This window comes from Prionailurus bengalensis, chromosome B1, assembly GCF_016509475.1.
Source record: "Prionailurus bengalensis isolate Pbe53 chromosome B1, Fcat_Pben_1.1_paternal_pri, whole genome shotgun sequence".
In the NCBI taxonomy this organism is placed as follows: domain Eukaryota; kingdom Metazoa; phylum Chordata; class Mammalia; order Carnivora; family Felidae; genus Prionailurus; species Prionailurus bengalensis.
This window is the reverse complement of record NC_057344.1, coordinates 84719749-84737852: the sequence shown is the minus strand read 5'-3', so window position 1 is coordinate 84737852 and position 18104 is coordinate 84719749. Positions and strand designations below refer to the sequence as shown.

Below are 18104 nucleotides of genomic sequence, written 5' to 3'. Positions count from 1 at the left end.
CTACCCACATGATGCTACTGGGTGTGGAGTCAAGAAGAGATGCACAGAACATGATAATAGTGTTTCCACTGCGTACGTACAATTGACATAAATAACCTCAAAAGCACAGATAAAGAGTAATATGAAGGGAAATAATTATGAAGTGGTAGGTTTTCATTATTATCTTTGTTTTTAATAAGATTTATTCAATTGCTTTTGATAATTTAATATTTAATGATGGTGTGTTTAACAACTGGCTTACAAAATTCTTGAAAATTCAATGATCAACTCTCATGGGTCTGCCGAAGCCAGTTCTAGCACATCACTGGTATCCTTTCTCCTTGGCATGTACCATACTTGTTGACATGAGGGGCTTGATTTGTTGAGAGGAAAGGTAGTACTCTATATAAATCTTTTTCTTTTCCATCGTGAAATTTTATGCAAAATACTGTATTTAGTTGAGGGGGGAGGAAAAAAGGAAAGTATCCTTCCTCCAGATACTAGTTTTGAAGACTTCAGAGTTTTTCAGAAAAACAGGAGTTAGTCTGATAAAGTAAGAGCTGGAGGTTAGTCACATGGCATACTGCTCTAATTAGGTGAGTGGGCATTTTAGCACAATTTGTCAGCAGGATCAAATGGTTGCTCTGACGCTGGATGGCTGGACTCACCAAACATCAAAGGATTGTTCTGGCAGGGTGTAGACAAAGTCAGAGACAATATTAACAAGAAAAACAAAAACAAAAACAAAAACAAAAACCACACGAGAAATAAATGAATGAATGCATCCAAGTGTGGCTTGGCTTCAATCAAATATCCGAAACTTTTATGTTTAGCTGTCTTGTGGAACATTTTCAGTCTCTGGGTTTTTTGTAGCCGGGTCAAACATAATCAAGATTTTACCTTCCCTTGTTTTTAAACATGTTTTCTGCAGAACCCTGCAGAAGAGCTAATACGGAATTGATATGTACATTTGATATCATTAGAGGGGAAACATATTTTTAGCAAAAATAAATTATCTTGTTTGGAAATGTCATTTTCTTGGTTCAGTTTCTGAGTCAATTTGATCTCTTGAAATAGGCCTGCTGGTGTTATCATTTAAATAAAAATAGAGAAAAGGATGATTAGGCTGTGTTTGTACAAAGGAGATTTTAAAACTTTTTAACATTTGCTCTTTGATTTAGAAAACCATAATAACTTAAGACATAGTGAAGTGGGGGGCACCTGGATGGCTCAGTTGGTTGAATGCCCAACTTCGGCTCAGGTCATGATCTCGCAGCTCATAAGTTCGAGCCCCACATCCGGCTCTGCACTGATAGCTCAGAGCCTGGAGCCTGCTTCAGATTCTGCGTCTCCCTCCCTTTCTACCCCTTCCCCGCTCACGCTCTGTCTCTCTCTCCTTCAAAAATAAATAAACATTAAAAAAATTAAGAAAAAAGAAATAGTGAAGTGGATTTCTAAGAATAGTTAGAATATCTCTCAGGAAAGGAGCAATATTGTTGTTGATACAAAACATGAATTTTCTTGATGAAATCCACTTAAAAAAATTTTTTTTAACGTTTATTTATTTTTGAGACAGAGAGAGACAGAGCATGAACAGGGGAGGGGCAGAGAGAGAGGGAGACACAGAATCTGAAACAGGCTCCAGGCTCTGAGCTGTCAGCCCAGAGCCCGACGCGGGGCTCGAACTCACGGACCGTGAGATCATGACCTGAGCCAAAGTCGGACACTTAACCGACCAAGCCACCCAGGCGCCCCTAAATCCACTTTTAAAAGTATGTACAAATACAGGCTTCATATAGGGAAATGCAGATGACTATGCTAATAATAAACGAAAACTTCTATGCATTTGTATTACAGTAAACTCTAGCCTTTAAGACTTCTATATTAGTACTTTTCAAAAGAAAAAAAAAATCTTTGAAATATCTTCCCCCAAATAGAAAACCCTACTGTTGGCTTTCCATTTAATAAGTTTTTTTTTTTCCACATTTGAGTCAAGAGTTTTCATTTTTAAAAATACAGACAAAAATTATACCGTTTATAAGATGATACATTTTCACTTAAGGTCTTTTGGAACCCAGACCACTCTGACATACTGAATGAGGCTTCATTGTTATTCGAGGAAACCTCTGTCATCCCAACCTCTTTACCTTAAATTCAATGGGATAATAAAAATAACCCCAAATCCTACCATTTTCAAATTAAACTGAACAATTCAAAAGTTATGTCTAATCATTGAAAGGGAGAATGAAATATAAGGGAGAACACCAAAAACTTTGTGAATAGATCTTTAGTATACAGCCACTTTTTATTAAGACGGCTATGAATTGTTTGTCAATGGTCTCAAATATAATGCCCGCAAATCATTAGCTAAAATATGGATTGATAATTCTAGTATTCAAAGCCCAAAACAGTTATCTAAAATTTGTAGTAATCTGAAAACCCTACATGAGCCTAGAGATCTGTTTGGAGTCCTTAATCAACAGATATCTTAGCCAAGAAGCTGTCACACTAGCTATGGAAAGCCCCATAATATTATCCACTGAATGTGGTCACAGCCAAGAGACATCTATGTAATGAGGCTCTGGCATATCCAAAGGGTAGATTTGTGCTCTGGATGTCATACTCTTCCAATGAGTGAGGAGAAAGAATAAACTCAACATCTGGAGAAAATAGGTTTCATTTTTTCAGACTGTTGTACTCTAAGGTTTAATTCCAGCAATAAATGACAATTTTTGTTTAACTAACTAGCATTCTCCCATAATTTTCATGCATTTTTAGCATGGCACAGGCTAGGAAGGTAAGAAGAGATTATAATTATGGTTCTAAAACTATCTAGCTGGATTATTGGGGGCATATCTTCCTCGTGCTTTAATTTACCCATTTATAATGACATTATACAAGATAATCTCTACAGCAATTTCTAATTTGGAATATTGGAAAACCTATGCTGGTGTGATTTGGAAATTGAAGTCAACAGAAATAATTATTTTGGTTTATCATTAGCTATGGTTGCATATGTCTTAAAATGTTTATTCACACGTAGTAATCTATGCCAGACAACGCAGATTCCACCATCTATATTCTGTAGCAAGATGACTATTGGAAAACATCACGAAGATATTTTTTGGACTTTTATGAACTTGGCTATACAAAGTTCAGGCTGACGGGGATTTTCATGTTTAACATCAGCAGGGTGATCAGCTTTCGTTTTCTTGCAGTTTTAGTTCCTCACGGGATTTTTCTACTATACAACTTTATCACCATACAACCTGTGTCAGAGTTTAGAAAAGATACCATGTTATTGAAAAGTATCTCCACTGAGTTGCTAACACTGTCATCTACCTGTTCCGGAGGACTGGTTATGTCTCGCCTGGAGGACCACAGTCTTTAAAAAGCACACCGGCAACCTGCTTCTGCCGTCAACATCATGCGTTGATGCTACCGAATTTTAATTCCCTAGAAAGATATTTTACAAATACCACAAATGGGCTCTAAGGTTACTCGTGAGAAAGGCTGTGAAATACCGTGTCTGAGTCCCTCTCTCCTTTACACTCTCCTGTGTTCATTCTGGAGGTCAAGCGCCCCTCTATGAGTCACCTGTACTCCTCCTGCAGCAACCTACGTTTCCTCAGAATCAGTGCCTTCCACTAAGGGACAACTGTGAATGAAATGTACACATTCTGAGCTGACCTCAGCCTGCGAGGGGCACCGCGTAGAAGCGAGAACTAGAATCACAATGTTCCTGGAGACTTTTTAATGGATTTCTTTCAGACTAATATGCTAAGACCTAATTCGAGTAATTCCTAGATTTGGGCAAACATCCCTGATCAGCTCCCTCCACAAACTCGTGACAATAAAACAGTTTAGAAAGGTGGAGATTATCCGACTGAAGCGTAATTGTGTTCCTGGTTATTTACATGTTGGTAAAGTTAGGTGTCAGCTTTTCCATAAGTCCCCTCTGGAGGTCGGTAGTACTTGGGGAAAGCCAGCAGCTGTAGCATGTTGAAAGCATACTTTCTGCATTTGATATTCTTCAGAACATTCTCTATGCGGCATCCTTCTCTGGTGAAAGGGGAAAAAGTACAACTTCATGAAACACGGAATAAATAAATATGCTTTATTTGTTCAATGCAGAGTTGCAGCAACAGTCCAAGTAAAAATAACAAAGATTCAACTCTACATTTTTTTTTTTTTCACAAATGATGATACATCTTACAAAATTAAATCCTAGGCCAGGCCCAATACCATTATTGCCCTCAGAAGGAGATGATTAAAGTCTCTTTGCTCTTAACAGATATTTAAGGTTTAATAAACGCTTTAAATATAATTTGCTCCACAATACAGCTTCACTTTAGTTTCATAAATATATCTGCCTTTTTATAACTTTTCCATAAATTAATGTCAGTCTCTTTAAAACACATTAAGATCTACATGTAGCCCTAAGGATGCAGGTTCTAGGAATAAGGCATTTAATTTATTAAGTCTGGCCCTATAGATTTCAAAGGAAAATTTCATCTCTATTTTACTTCATTATTTTAGCTGTGCAACGAAGAGAAAAATGGCTTTCTGAACAGCCTGGTCCAAGTCTCTGCTTTATAAAGGAAGGGTGCTTGTGCACAGACAGTACAAAAGTCACAGGGGCTGAAAATGGCGTGTAAGACACAAACAAGACCTTGTTAAAAAGAATAGAAAAGTACTCCGAGAGCCAAATCAACCCAAACAAGAGTTACAAACAGGTTAATTTAATTACAAAACATAAATAGCCATTCTCTCCATCAAATTACTGGACAGAAAAGGGTAAATTGAGGCAAAGAACCAACATAACTAACAGATTAAGAAATCAAACAGAAGGTTCTGTCAGCTGATGGCAACAAGGATGTTAGCACAGTGGAAATAAAGTCTCGAACCTCCCACATCTCTAAGACTTGACTCAGGGTTTCAGTGCATTGTGCAAATTCATTCTTAATTGTCTTGAATAAATTGAATGGGAAGAGAAACAGGAGGTGCAGAACTTCAAGCTTTCAGGATTCTGTTCTTTGTCTTACTCCAAAGACAGAAATTTAAAAATTCTTTTGAGTTGGTTAACAGTGGGAAACACTTTTCCATGAACAAAAGAGCAAAATAATTCACTTAATGCATAGTACTTCTTTTTTAGATTTTAGGAAAAACAAACAAAACACATTTCAAACATTTTTTTAAATTCTGTGAATCTGAAAATGTAGAAATATTACAGCATTGTCCCCATAATTTAAAGTCCATTGTCATTTGTAGAAAAGAAAGGAATACAACATAAAACTTATTGGTATTTGGCTAATAGTAATGCAAGACTTAAAATAAGCCACACAACTAACAGGTGTGAGCTGACAAGCAGCAAGGCGACAGGATAGAAGTGTCGAGAAGTTGGCTTGTTATCAGTTAGACAGCCTGTTTCAGGATCATCGGATTCACTCAGTGCTCCCTGGGTTTGTCTGCTGTTAAACAGGGAGGGGGGGGGGCGGGGAGTCAGGGGAGAAAAGAAAATAGTATAGCATTCACACAGTAAAGAAACTCAACCTTAAATATCCTGAAATTCAACACATTATTTTATAGAATACAACTGTTTCAGATGGAGTTTTTTATGCTAAATAGCCCCAAATGCATCTGTGTATTATTTTCTTACTGTCCTACATTGACAAATGTATTAAAAAAGAAGATTCTTTTTTTTTGTGTGTGCAGGAAGGGAGAGACACTATGATACTCACATGAGTTGAATGTGTATGTACAAGGAAGAATCAAATAAACATAACAGCACCAATCAACAAGACTACATGAATAAAACTAAAATATGGACCCATAAAAATAATCTGATAAATACATCTTTGGAAAATAAGAAGAGAAACACAGCATGCAGAGAAGCAAACGGACATGCCTGGCACATTTAAACACACCATCTAATGTTACTATACTTACATAATGTATTTAAGGCTATAAAAGTGATTTATGGAAATGGTTTGGTATTTAAAATGAATGAAACATCTGATATGTCATCCTTTGCCAGCCATACGATTAGTTTAACAAACCCCGACTCAGCGTCCTTCTGTTAGTTCAGCTCATAAACTATGTTTTCTGCTGCTATCTTAACTTAGATGAGGCCAAATCTATCTCCAAGGGACTCCTGGTCTTAAAAGAGATCCATATTGCAGAGTGATTCTCTGGGAAAGAAAAGATTTTCTGTGTGAGTAAAAAATGGGCATTTGTAATTGGGCTTAAAGGCAGCTCCAATTATGGCAAGTCTGAAATACGCCATACTGATATATGCTGAAAATAAAAATTCTTTTCTATATTGTATTTCATCAGTATTCAGAGTATTCAGAATTTCAATCACAGTCAGTTGTCAAGGACTGGTTTGATCTTTATCAGCTCTTCCAGGTTTTGAGGCAGAAAACTGGTTGTTACTCAGTCTTAGGAAAAGTGCCCTGCAAGCAAGCCCCTTAGCTTCCATAGCCCCCTTTCAACCACTTGCAGCCCCTGAAAACTTGCTGCACAGACATTCTTGACGAGTCATTTGACCACATTACTGGCCACATTTGGCCCAGTAGCAATCATAATTACTTTGAACATTTATCTGACTTAGTTTAAAGCATCAAATCAATCATGTTATGCTGTGCCCATGTTATACTTGTTCTTTGGTAAAACCTAAGAACTATGGAGCCAGTGACAAAGTGAAATAGAGGCTTATCTGAAAAACAAATGGCTTGTTGAGCTAAAGAAGAGTTATTCTGGACCTGCATAATTCCCATCATCAATTGTATGAGTAACCCAGTTACTTGTTCAACATTCTACGGCACGTTAGGTAGGAAATACGCTGTGGGTTTTAAAGAATTGATATCCTTGTGATTCAGAAAAGCTTCTTTGCCCAAAATTATTTCTCTAGTATCACTAACATTCCCTCCTGTGCAGTTTTAAGATGAAAGTTATCTGTAGCAAATCTTAATTTTGTTGTAACCTTGGTTCCTCTCCAGTGTTCCCCGTTAAAGAAATATAGTCTCCTAAATCAATCGATCTCTTTCTCTCTCTCATCTATCAATCATATTACAAATATTACATTCTGATTAGAAATTTAGGTTAAATATTAACCACAATCTATCAACATAATAGTATAATAGTATAGACATACTCTCTCTTTCCCAGTGGGGCCACCTGTACATGGGCTCTGGCTGAGGAGTACACTATTGGCCAAAAGTAAGTTGAAAGGATCTTATAACAGTCCTTAATCCAAATACAGTGGACTAATTTATACTAGGTGGCTTTTTTTTTAAAGAACTGCCAGAGCCCATTTAATGCTTTCCAGTCTGTCTGCCAAATATGCCTTCAAAGTGAAAATTACTAAATTAAAAGGTTGCATTGTTACTTTTTGGTTTTGTTTCTGGAAGGACAATTTTATAATTGAATTACTTTGCTGTTTACTAACTTCAATCTCTGGAGATTAGATTAATACATTAAAAATGCCTCACACACAATAATTCTATTATTCAGCTAGAATTGAAAGTAACATGGCCTATCGGCTGTCATAGAAGTTAAAGCCCAAGGCCCCCAATTATGTCATAATGTGGAGAAGGGTACTCTTGGCACTGTTTCCTTGCTTTCTGCTAAGAATAGCTCAAATGGTCATTTCTTCATAACCACAAATGAATTTTTAAGCACTCTGCAAGTGTAAACTGCAAAGGATGTGTTGAATAATATTAGTAATTTCCTCACCAGCAGATTATGAAAAATAACAAATTAGTGGCCACCTTACAAGGTACCCTGACAATCCAGAGTCATTAGTTTTAGCCATCGTTGGTAGATCACCATGGAAGCAAATCACAATGTTGTCTCCACTGAAAATGCGACATGATCAGTCATTTAAGGGCAGTTACTGAATCTGCAGGATAGAAAATGATTTTTTTTTCTTTAAAGACCTGTCAGAGCAATCACTCAAAAACAAGTAAAAGGAAATGTCTTACTTTTAAATACACCACTGCCTACATGAGGAGACATTTCTTTAAATGAAACCCAATGTGCATAGCTTGATGATATTTGCAGATTTCCCCCCTCTTTTCTGTCAGTGACTACTGCTGTATCATAGATCACGAGCCCCCCCCCCCCCCCACCACTGCAGGTATACTCTTAAACCATGCAAACCTCTAAAAAACAAAATTTATAGTCTTCTTATCTTCTCCTGCTGGGTAATTATTCATGAAGAGTTTTGCTATTTGATATTTTATTCTTTTAACCACTATAGCCCTTCAAGCTCCCTCAAAGGAAAATTCCCAGTCAAAACTGAATTGAAAAATACTTCCTTCTGACCAGGAAGCTGATTTCTTCCATACTAAAATGAGACCATTTCACATCTAATTATATCCAAGTTTGGAGCTATGGGTACACCATTGTGAAATTATGAGCCAAGATTTTAGAGCCAATAGTTTATAGAGCTCTATTTGCATCTACATTCATGTAATACATTGATCTTAATAAAGCACCTTGTTTCAGGCCCTAGATTGCTGGATTGTGTCAGATTTTAAGCTGGCAGATCTGTGTAAAACTGAATGTAATGTAGGTCTGGCATCAATAAGAACTTTGAAAGTGGAACAGAAATCATAGAATCATAGATTCTCATATGTAAAAGTGACTTTAAAAAATCTTCAAGTTGAAGTGCACATTTTATAGATAAGAAGCTAAATTTGAAGGCCTTTTCCATGCTTTACAATAGCAATTGCAAGGAAAGGATGTTGAGAATGTACTTTCCCTGCTTTCCAGTTTGCTTATATGACAGTCTGATAAAATAAGGGGAAAGGACTTCTTGTTTTCAGTTTAGATCCAGGCCATGAAATTTAATTTCTAAAATACACTTAAATGTCAAATTATCTACCAAAGCTTTCCAAAAATTTAATTTATAATTAAAATACTAAAAGTATATTTCCAGGACTTAAAAAACAAACAAACAAACTGTGCAACTATTTACATGTAGGGAAAATTTTAATAAAAGAATATCAAAGGTGAGATAATTTCCATTGGCCTAGAAGCGAGATTAGCTTTTGTAGCCCCTGGAACACCAACCACATTTAAAATGGTTTCTTCTGGGGTGCCTGGGTGGCTCAGTCAGTTAAGCGTCTGATTTTGGCTCAGGTCATGATCTCATGGTTCACGAATCCCAGCCCCACATCCAGCTCTGTGCTGACGGCTTGGAGCCTGGAGCCTGCTCCGGATTCTGTGTCTCCTTTTCTGTCCCTCCCCCACTCATGGTCTATCCCTCTCTCTCTCTCTCTGTCTCTCAAAAATAAATAATAACATTAAACAAATTTTTTCTTTAAATGGTTTCTTCATTCTAATTGGATTTCAGAATCTAATTCAAAATATATTATGTAGACTATAGGAAAAGCCCCTAATGCAGAAATTACTCAGACGACATAAGACTATGTTATAGCTTTGAATGTCTGGGTCATAGAGTTTCTAACTATCATGGACAAGGTGGTATAAAAGAAAGAGAAGTAGTAAGCAAAACATGCACTCAGAGGAGTGTGGTTTCTCCCCATAGGAGGAGGACATGCGTATCCAGACAAGATATTTTTGTTGGGGCGGGGGCGGGGGGGGCAGCGTTGGGGGGGTAGGGCGGGGTGGCGTGCTATGAACTAGAGAACATCAGAGCCCAATAACCAGGAAGTGATAGTGAGCTCGGGAACCTGCATATCACAGAAGACAGAGATTGAGAGAATGAGTAAAGCCCCACTAACTTAGAGAAGAGGGAAATGTATGGTTAAGTGGTTGGTTTCAGAGTCAAGATTTCTCCAAGTTAAAGTCAGGGCCACCTTGGAGACCACAGGGAGTGTTTAAGGAAAAGGAAAAGATCTCCCATATATCATGTCCTATCATGTAAATGATGCTTTACAGGTGTTATCTTGTTCATCTCTTACAAACAGTTAAATTGGTCAGTATTATGATCTCCATGGGCTCAAAAGGGTTACAAGACTTGTTCAAGTGGCAGAGAGGGAATTTTTATCACTGCCTGTCTAATGGCAAAACCATATTCCTTTCACTTTATGACTGGGATCCTTTAAGCACAAGGTTTCTTGTTACCTCTCAGAAACTGGCAGGTGTGATTTCTTGCTAGTTGTTACATTAGATTAAATGACTTCTACAATTGCTTTCATCTCTACCTTCCTGTGATTCTTTGATTCTATTCAAACATAACTACAGTACTCTAGAGATGCATATTTTTTTCTACTAATAGAATAGGTGACGGTTCAATAAGAAATAGGTGAAGTAGGGAGCAAAAATCAAAGAATGCAAAGCATTCTTTGACATTGTGTTTGGTCTCTAAAGATGTTCCTGCTCATTCTTACCTATTTTCAGAATTAAAAAAAGGAATCTGACTTATTTATCTGTTTTGATTCAATTTCTCCCTGGTATCGCTTGTTATATTCTTTTTCCCATTTCACTTTTTTTAGTTTTATAAAGTACCCAGAAAATAGGAATATCTTCTTGTCAGAAGAAGCAAGGCTCCAAATAGTGATACTTTCAGATAGTATCTAAACATTGCTTTGATGAGAAAGAAAAGTACATGTGCCCAGAAAAAAACTCAAGAAAAGATAGGAAAGTGGCTTGATATCAAGTCTGTGTTTTACATTAAAAAAGTTTAAAGAAAAAAGGAAGGAGAAAGAGAGAGACATAATGAGTTTCAAGTATAATTGCTTCCATCAGATGATTATCAGAGAACTGATTTCAGTTTTCATCTTAGAATTTTATAAAGAAGAGTATTTGGATGAGGTCCAGAAAGAAATATCATAAATGATGAAAGGACTGAAGAAAAAAAGCTTATGAGGAAGTGCCTGAGGTTAATTTTATTTGGATAAAAGAAGGCTAATATGCAAGTGATTGTTAAATGCAGGTAAGACAGTAATAAAAAATTTTTGAGTCACTAATTTGTGTTTTGCTCCCTTATATTTTAGGCTGCAGTATAAAGCATGTGTCCCAGGGATTTTAGCAGTGCTGAAAGCAAGAGCTGCCTGACCTAAGTAGATCTGCCCTTTGTTAATCTCATGACTGAGAAAATGTGAGGTATCCAGTGAGAAGCAAAAAGGACCTTTGAGGGTTGAGAGAGAAAAGAGTGGGAGAGAGAGAAAGAGAAGGGGAGAGAAGTGGAGTGAGACACACAGAAAGACAGCGCTAAATGGAAGGAGGACAAACCTATGAAAGTTGGTGTGGAGTTGGGGAGAGGATAGAGGTGGGGGGTGGGGTGGGTGAAACCTTGTGCATTGTTCTGCATTGGTGCCCCTGGAAGGGAGGACCACTGGAGGTGGAGAGAGGCGGGAGGCAAGCTGGCCCTCAGTCACTGGTCAGCTTTGCCAAAGATTCCCTTTTCTTGAGCTTGGCTTGGTGCAATGAAATAAAGGGGCATAAAGGCACCACGATGAATAAAATAGGCACATCAGTGGCTAATGACTGATACAGCCTTTCAGAAGTTTCAGTGCAAGGTAAGTCCTGTAGCAAGAAGAAAGCTCAAAATAATAGCATTGACTTTCCATCAGCCTGGCCAGATAGGAGCCAAAACAGAGAATGAAGCTTGTTTAAAGAAATTTCTTTAAAAGAAACAAAGCAAAAGAAAAACACATCACATCTTACACACCTTAGTGGGCAGATAAATAAGGAAATTCTACAAGAAATGAGTACATAGGTGTAGATATACATTCGTAATTCAGTTTCTGTGTTCCATGCAGCGTAACTAGCTTTTCTTTGTACAGGAATGCCAACAAGATGACTTAGTTTTAATTGCTTCAAAGGAATAGTCAGAAGAAAGGAAACCAGTCACTAAAAACATTCTCTAAGTGTGTTTGCTGCTATAGTACTTAAAAATATAAAGAAGCATTGTCTTACTGCTCTAGTTTGCTACTCTCCTGGAGTTTGAGATATTTTTTATCCCCAAGTTAACAGAAAATTAACATGCCAAAACAGACTTTTGATTCCATTCTTGATAAGCACCAGAGAATAATGAGGAAAATTCACTGCCAGTTAGCTCCCCTGGTGGAGCTGGGAGCTTGACTTCATGGACTACTCTTAAGCTCTCAAATAAAAATAAAAGTCCATATATACCAATAGATTATAGCCTATGTTATACTGAAAGTAGCCTGGAAAATAGCAGGTATCGGTAACAGTGAATACATATTAGAACATGTATAACAGGAAAGAAAGTCAGTTCAGCTCTCTATTACCTATTTGGTTAAGTTTCTAGTTTATTCCTTTAAATGGGAGAAAGTTAACATCTATCCAATAAGATTATTGTGAGATTATGTTAAAGGAATTTACACATTTTCAATAATAAAAATAGGTAAAGATATAAAATTTCTGTCTTCCCCCCTACTCCCTACCTAAATCTTAGTTCTTGTGTGGACAATGAGTATCTGGACCAGATATGCAGCTACTTGGTTCCAGCCCTTCTCCTTTTCTTTTTTTTAATTTTTTTTTAATGTTTATTTACTCTTGGGAGAGAGAGCTACAGAGCATGAGTGGGGGAGGGGCAGAGAGGGGAAGACAAAGAATCCGCAGCAGGCTCCAGGCTCTGAGCTATCAGCATAGAGCCCAGCACTATCAGCACTCGAACCCACGAATCGAATCGTGGGATCATGACCTGAGCCAAAGTTGGATGCTTAACCAACTGAGCCATCCAGGTGCCAGAGAAGCAAACGTTCTTAATGCCAGAGATGGGGACTCAATGCTCAGTTCTCCTTATAAGGAATTCTATGCTATAGACCTAGATGAGATCACTTCTCCTTCCTTTAACTCCTCCGACTGCCATATATTTTGCCTCTCTTCGTTCAGCCTAGTGTGTGTGTATGTGTGTGTGTGTGTGTGTGTGTGTGTGTGTGTATATATACATATATATATATATAATGTTTATTTATATAAACTCGGGTGCCCCTGTTCAGCCTAGTATAAAAGAATTTAGGTTTTGACACTTCTTTGGGTGTTCATTTTTATTTATTTTTATTTTATTTATTTATTTTTTTTGGTGAGGATTTCCCTGTACAAGTGTGCTTTTCACCTGTTTGTTTTTTTAATTTTTTCTTCAGTTTATTTATTTTGAGACAGACAGTGTGAGTGGGAGAAGGGCAGAGAGAGAGGGGACAGAGAATCCCAAGCAGGCTCTGTGCTGCCAGCATGGAGCCCAACGTGGGGCTTGAACTCACAAAACTGTGAGATCATGACCTGAGCCGTAACCAAGAGTCAGACACTTAACCAACTGAGCCACCCAGGTGCCCCTTCTTGCTATTTGTCTTATGTCAACTGAATTCTCAGGCCCAGCCAGAGACTCTAAGAGGGCAGAAGAAAAGTTTTGCCTCTGATAGTTTCAAGGTCAAATCTTGGATCTACTTCTTCTGCTACCATTCCAAATCATCTCCTCTCTTCCTTTCCAGCACAGAAAAGGACACACACCCACTCTCAGACATTCGTTCAGCACCTCAGATCTTCCAGATTCTTCCACATTCTGTAAAGCATCCCACGCTCCTCCATTATCCAGTCAGACCACTTTGCACCATCTCCACTGCTGCAGCCTATGAGTTCACCGTGACCTTGCCCTTGTACTAACAGAGGCAGTTTTCCTGCCTTCACCACTCTGGCCCCTCTGTTCAGTTTCACAAAATCCGATGTATCCATTTAGACAACTGGCAGAGCCAATGCACCGTGAGAACCATTACAGAATGAAAATCCAGCTGCCCCCCAAAGGGAGCCAAGCTTGTCAAAACAAAAGTGATGCCTTCCATCTGCAGGGAGTTGGAAATACTTTCAACCGCTCAGCCCTGAGAATGAAGCTCCTGAATCGCAAGGAAGAAGTGCAACTACATTTTTTTGCTCCAGACCCTGTTGGGCTTCCCAGGTTTCAATCTCTTCCCACCCATGCCATTTCCACTGAATGAATCCTGTCAATCTTTCTCAGAGATGGTGTTCCATCTGAAATGGACAGAGTTGAGTATGAACTAGCTCCACATCAGACACCACCATATTGTGAGTGTTGTGTATTCCCGAACATTCCCTTAAGCCCAACTCTTTGAACAGGAACCTCCAAAAGAATCCATTTAGTTTTTGCCCCTGGAACTATCACAGAGACTTCATCATCTCCTCTAGGACAGGTTTTGTCTCTTTTACCACCTGTCAGTCTTTTCCCACTTTTATTTTCCAATTTTCCCTTTACTTTCACCATCCCATGCAAACAGTGTAATAGTATGATGCTACAATTTGTGTTATCAACTCCTGGAACTGAAGGCTTATGAAAATCCTAGGAAAGAGAGTAAGATGCATTTGAGAATCTTAGAGTTTAGCTTTTGGATACAAGTACATGGCTAAAAACAATAATATTTACATAACTTTGAAAAAGGCAGAATATAAAATACGAAATACAACAAGGAAGAACAAATTCCAGGCATAACCAAAAATAATTTACATATATTATCACTAACCCATGCTACAGAGATTCAAAAGTCAGAGAAGACTTCTTAGAGAAATAGGCTTCTGTGTTGGACAGTGAAGGCTGAATAGAATTTCAATGGCCAGAAATTAGGTGAGGTTGGGTGAATATAAATAACATGAAAAGGCATGGAGACAGGAGAATGTTCAGTACACTTGGGAATGACCCACAGTCTGCTTTGGTCATAATAATGGGGCAGCAAGGAAACAATAAAGGCAAGACAATTAACTTTCAAAGAAAATGAATTTCTTTTTTTTTTAATTTTTAACCTTTTTAAATTTATTATTGACAGACTATGAGCATGGGAGGGGCAGAGAGAGGGGGAGACACAGAATCTCAAACAGGCTCCAGGCTCTGAGCTGTCAGCACAGAGCCTGACACGAGGCTCAGACTCACAAACTGTGAGATCATGACCTGAGCTGAGGTCTGAAGCTTAACCGACTGATTCACCTAGGTGTCCCAAAATGAATTTTTCTTTTTTGCTTACTTATTTTAGATATTTGCTAAAAATAAACATGTATTTTGCAATAAGAAATTCAGCTACATTGTTTTTTTTTTTTTTTTTTTTAAAGAAGATGGGGCTGTTTTACAGATGTTTGTGGTTGCCAGCAAAAACTTAGACCTTATTCTCTGGGTGGTGGGTGGGCTCATGAGCAGCACAGTGGTGTGATTAGCTGTGTGTTGTAACACCCCCCAGGGTGGCAGTAGAAGGATGATTTGAGCCAGGAATGCAAAAGGGATGGGATACACGAGAGCATGGAGACCAATTAGGAGGCTATCACAATAGTCAAGGGGAGAAATGACAGCTGGGACTTGGGAGTGGGTAAAGGTAAGGGAAAGGTAAGGAAGTTCCAGATTCTAAAACAGAAATAATTTGAAAAATAGAGTAGATAGGGGAAGATCAGGAATGGGAAGAGTAAAAACAGTATGTTTAGGTTTTAGGGGAAAATGCATTCTATTCAAGTATGCTATATTTGATGCAGGTCTTTAGTTAAATATGTACAATGAAAGACAGGTCTAGATAGTATTTAGACTATGTAGTTCCATGCCCTAGGTTTGGAAGTTTCCTGCAAAAAAAAAAAAGGCTAATTAGAAAAAGTCACCCATGTGGACAGTATGTGATGAGTAGAGATGAGGACTGAGGGCAGAACTCTGGGGAATGCCTGCATTTGTAGGGCCTGTGAGAAAGGAGGCCGAGAGTCAAAAGTGATATAGAAAACAGCCACAGATTCAAAGAAAAAAGGTGCAATCAATGAGTCGAATACTGCAGCCGGAGCAAGGAGGTTGCAAAATAAATAAAGGTCACTGGATTCAATCATGTGACTTGTAGTCTTTGACTTGTAGTAGAGTTTTAAGAGCAGAAGTCAGTTTACAAACAACAAATGAATGAGTAGTGAAGAATGGGAGGCAGCAGTCTATTCTATTTCAACCACTACATCTAGAGCCTTGACATGAGTAGAAAGGAAGAAGAAAGTCAGCACAGAGTCTGAAAGAGACTCAAAGATGAAACTGCTTCAGCATTTGTGAGGTGAGTATGCATGGAGGTGCAAAGGAAAAAGGAGATAGAGGAAGATTCAAGAATATGGGATAGTTGGCTATCTTTTTCAGAAAAAAAAGATGTTTATGGGTTACAGACCAGCAAAAAATAGGGATCTTTCATTGTTTATCAAAAAGTCCTTAAAAAAAAAGTCCTTACTAAGTTGGGCTTATCAAAGCATTCTCTGATTTCTCTGAATGTGGAACTGAAGATAAAGATGTCTGGGTGCCAGAGGAGGACAACGTGGGGAAGTGACCAAATTAGAAGCTTCACCTCTTTACATTTTGTGACACAATCAGAATTTCTTGCAATACATTCTCAGTGGTTTAGCAAGCAAATAAAGCCAAGATTAAATTTTGAATCACCTAACCATCAACGTCACAATAAATTAGAACATCTATGCTACCCGTGGTGTGTTTGGAGTGGCATCTTTGCATATACTTTCGAAGCTCAATGTCATTTGGTCTCACGAGTTTACATTTTACATTCACAAATTTCCAAACAGCATATATTTCTCCTGAACTGATTCTTTCTTTGTAAGTTTATGTGGGGGGAAGCCTCCCAGTGATGTATAAACATAAGGACTAGCAACCTGAAGCATTTTAACCATACAGATGACTATCAAAATGACTATACTAGAATACATTATTCTCCTTCCTTTTTAATTTCTAATACTGGTAATGACCTTTAATTATCTAGATTTTGTGTCCAACATATGACTCCTGATTATGGTCATTGGAAAAGCCTTATAACTGGTGTCCCAGAACTTCAGTATCTATTCAGGGTTAATAAATCATCTTAAAAGATATTCAGCTGTTTTCTACTGACCAGACGCTTACTTCCTGTTGTTTTTCTGTTTAATGCTGAGTATCGCTTCTCGGCCTTTTGGCTAAGATCAAGTGTGTTTAATGCTGAGTATTTCTTCTTTTCCTTGTTTTAAAATGATATCATCCCCAAATGAGTTCTCATTGCTTGACTATGGATCTTGATTAATTTCCCTTTTTGATCTGCACCCCTCAGCGTCTCTAAGGATATAGAATGCAACAGGAAAATGACATTTTCTAAGATATCTGTGATGAAGTAAGTTCGGGGAATTGTAGGTTAAAAACTCTAAGAGATCAAAGAAAAAAAACTCTAGGAGATCTATCTATCTATCTATCTATCTAATACTCTTCGAGTACTGACTTTGTGCCTTCAATTGTGTACACTGACTATAGTCTAAGAGGATTAAAAAAGAGGAGGGACAATGTGGTGGGAAAACTCTATTGATCCTGAAACAACAGAGGCCCCTAAACTTCAGGCTAAAAAATGTTGCTCCACTCTCTAAGCAGCAGAGAGTGACATGGTTGGTGCTGAACTTCAGGAAGTAGACTGGAAGGTAAGGGACTGGAAGAAAGAGAACAAACAATTAAGAGACTACTGCAGTGATCCAGATGAAAAGTTATAAAGGTCGGGAGTAAAGCAAAAGAAATACAAATGAGTGAGAGACCATATCTGAAAGATAGGGGGTGGAGTGAATCAATATCTTGGGGAAACTGCCTTATATGAATTACAGACAGAGGTAGCAATTATAAATTAAAAGACCCAGGAGAAAGTATTTTATCTTGGACATATTTTTTTTCCCCCTTCTCTGTCCCTTTTGTAACTACACTGATGCAGATAATCTGAGTCTAAGAGATTCATCATTTCTGAAATTTGCATCAATTTTCCACAATAAGTCTTGAAATGGCCGTGTTGTTTGCCAAACAGAGGGTTATCAGGGAGAGTACAAGATATCACTCAGAGCCCACTGTGGCAATTGCTTACAGTTAACTTTTCTGATTAAAATAAAAAATGTCAGTAGTTTTATTGTAGTAGAACCAAGAGAATTCTTAGGACACCACAGTTTTGTTGTTGTTGTTGTTGTTTTTTGTTTTCCTGTTCATTTGGTTTGTGCTTTGTTGCTCTTCAGTCAGAAATCACATTCTGTATCGACTCTTCTGTTCAACTGAGCAAGACGCAAAGACACGGAGCTCAGAAAAAGGGTATTTTTTTTCTTCTTTTGTGTTGTTTAGGGTCCCTCTAATTTGCTTAAATCATTTCCTCAACTCAGATTGTTGGAGCCTGGAG

General features: G+C 37.9%; 1 protein-coding gene across 1 annotated transcript in view; it reads right to left on the bottom strand.

The window, feature by feature from the left end:
- Positions 1–1964: 1964 nt before the first annotated feature.
- Positions 1965–18104, bottom strand: part of INPP4B (inositol polyphosphate-4-phosphatase type II B) — a 399964-nt gene continuing 383824 nt past the window's right edge. Inside the window, 1 exon segment of the mRNA XM_043568210.1 lies at positions 1965–4041. Within this exon segment, the coding sequence (XP_043424145.1) occupies positions 3909–4041 (133 nt within the window). The 3' untranslated portion in view covers positions 1965–3908.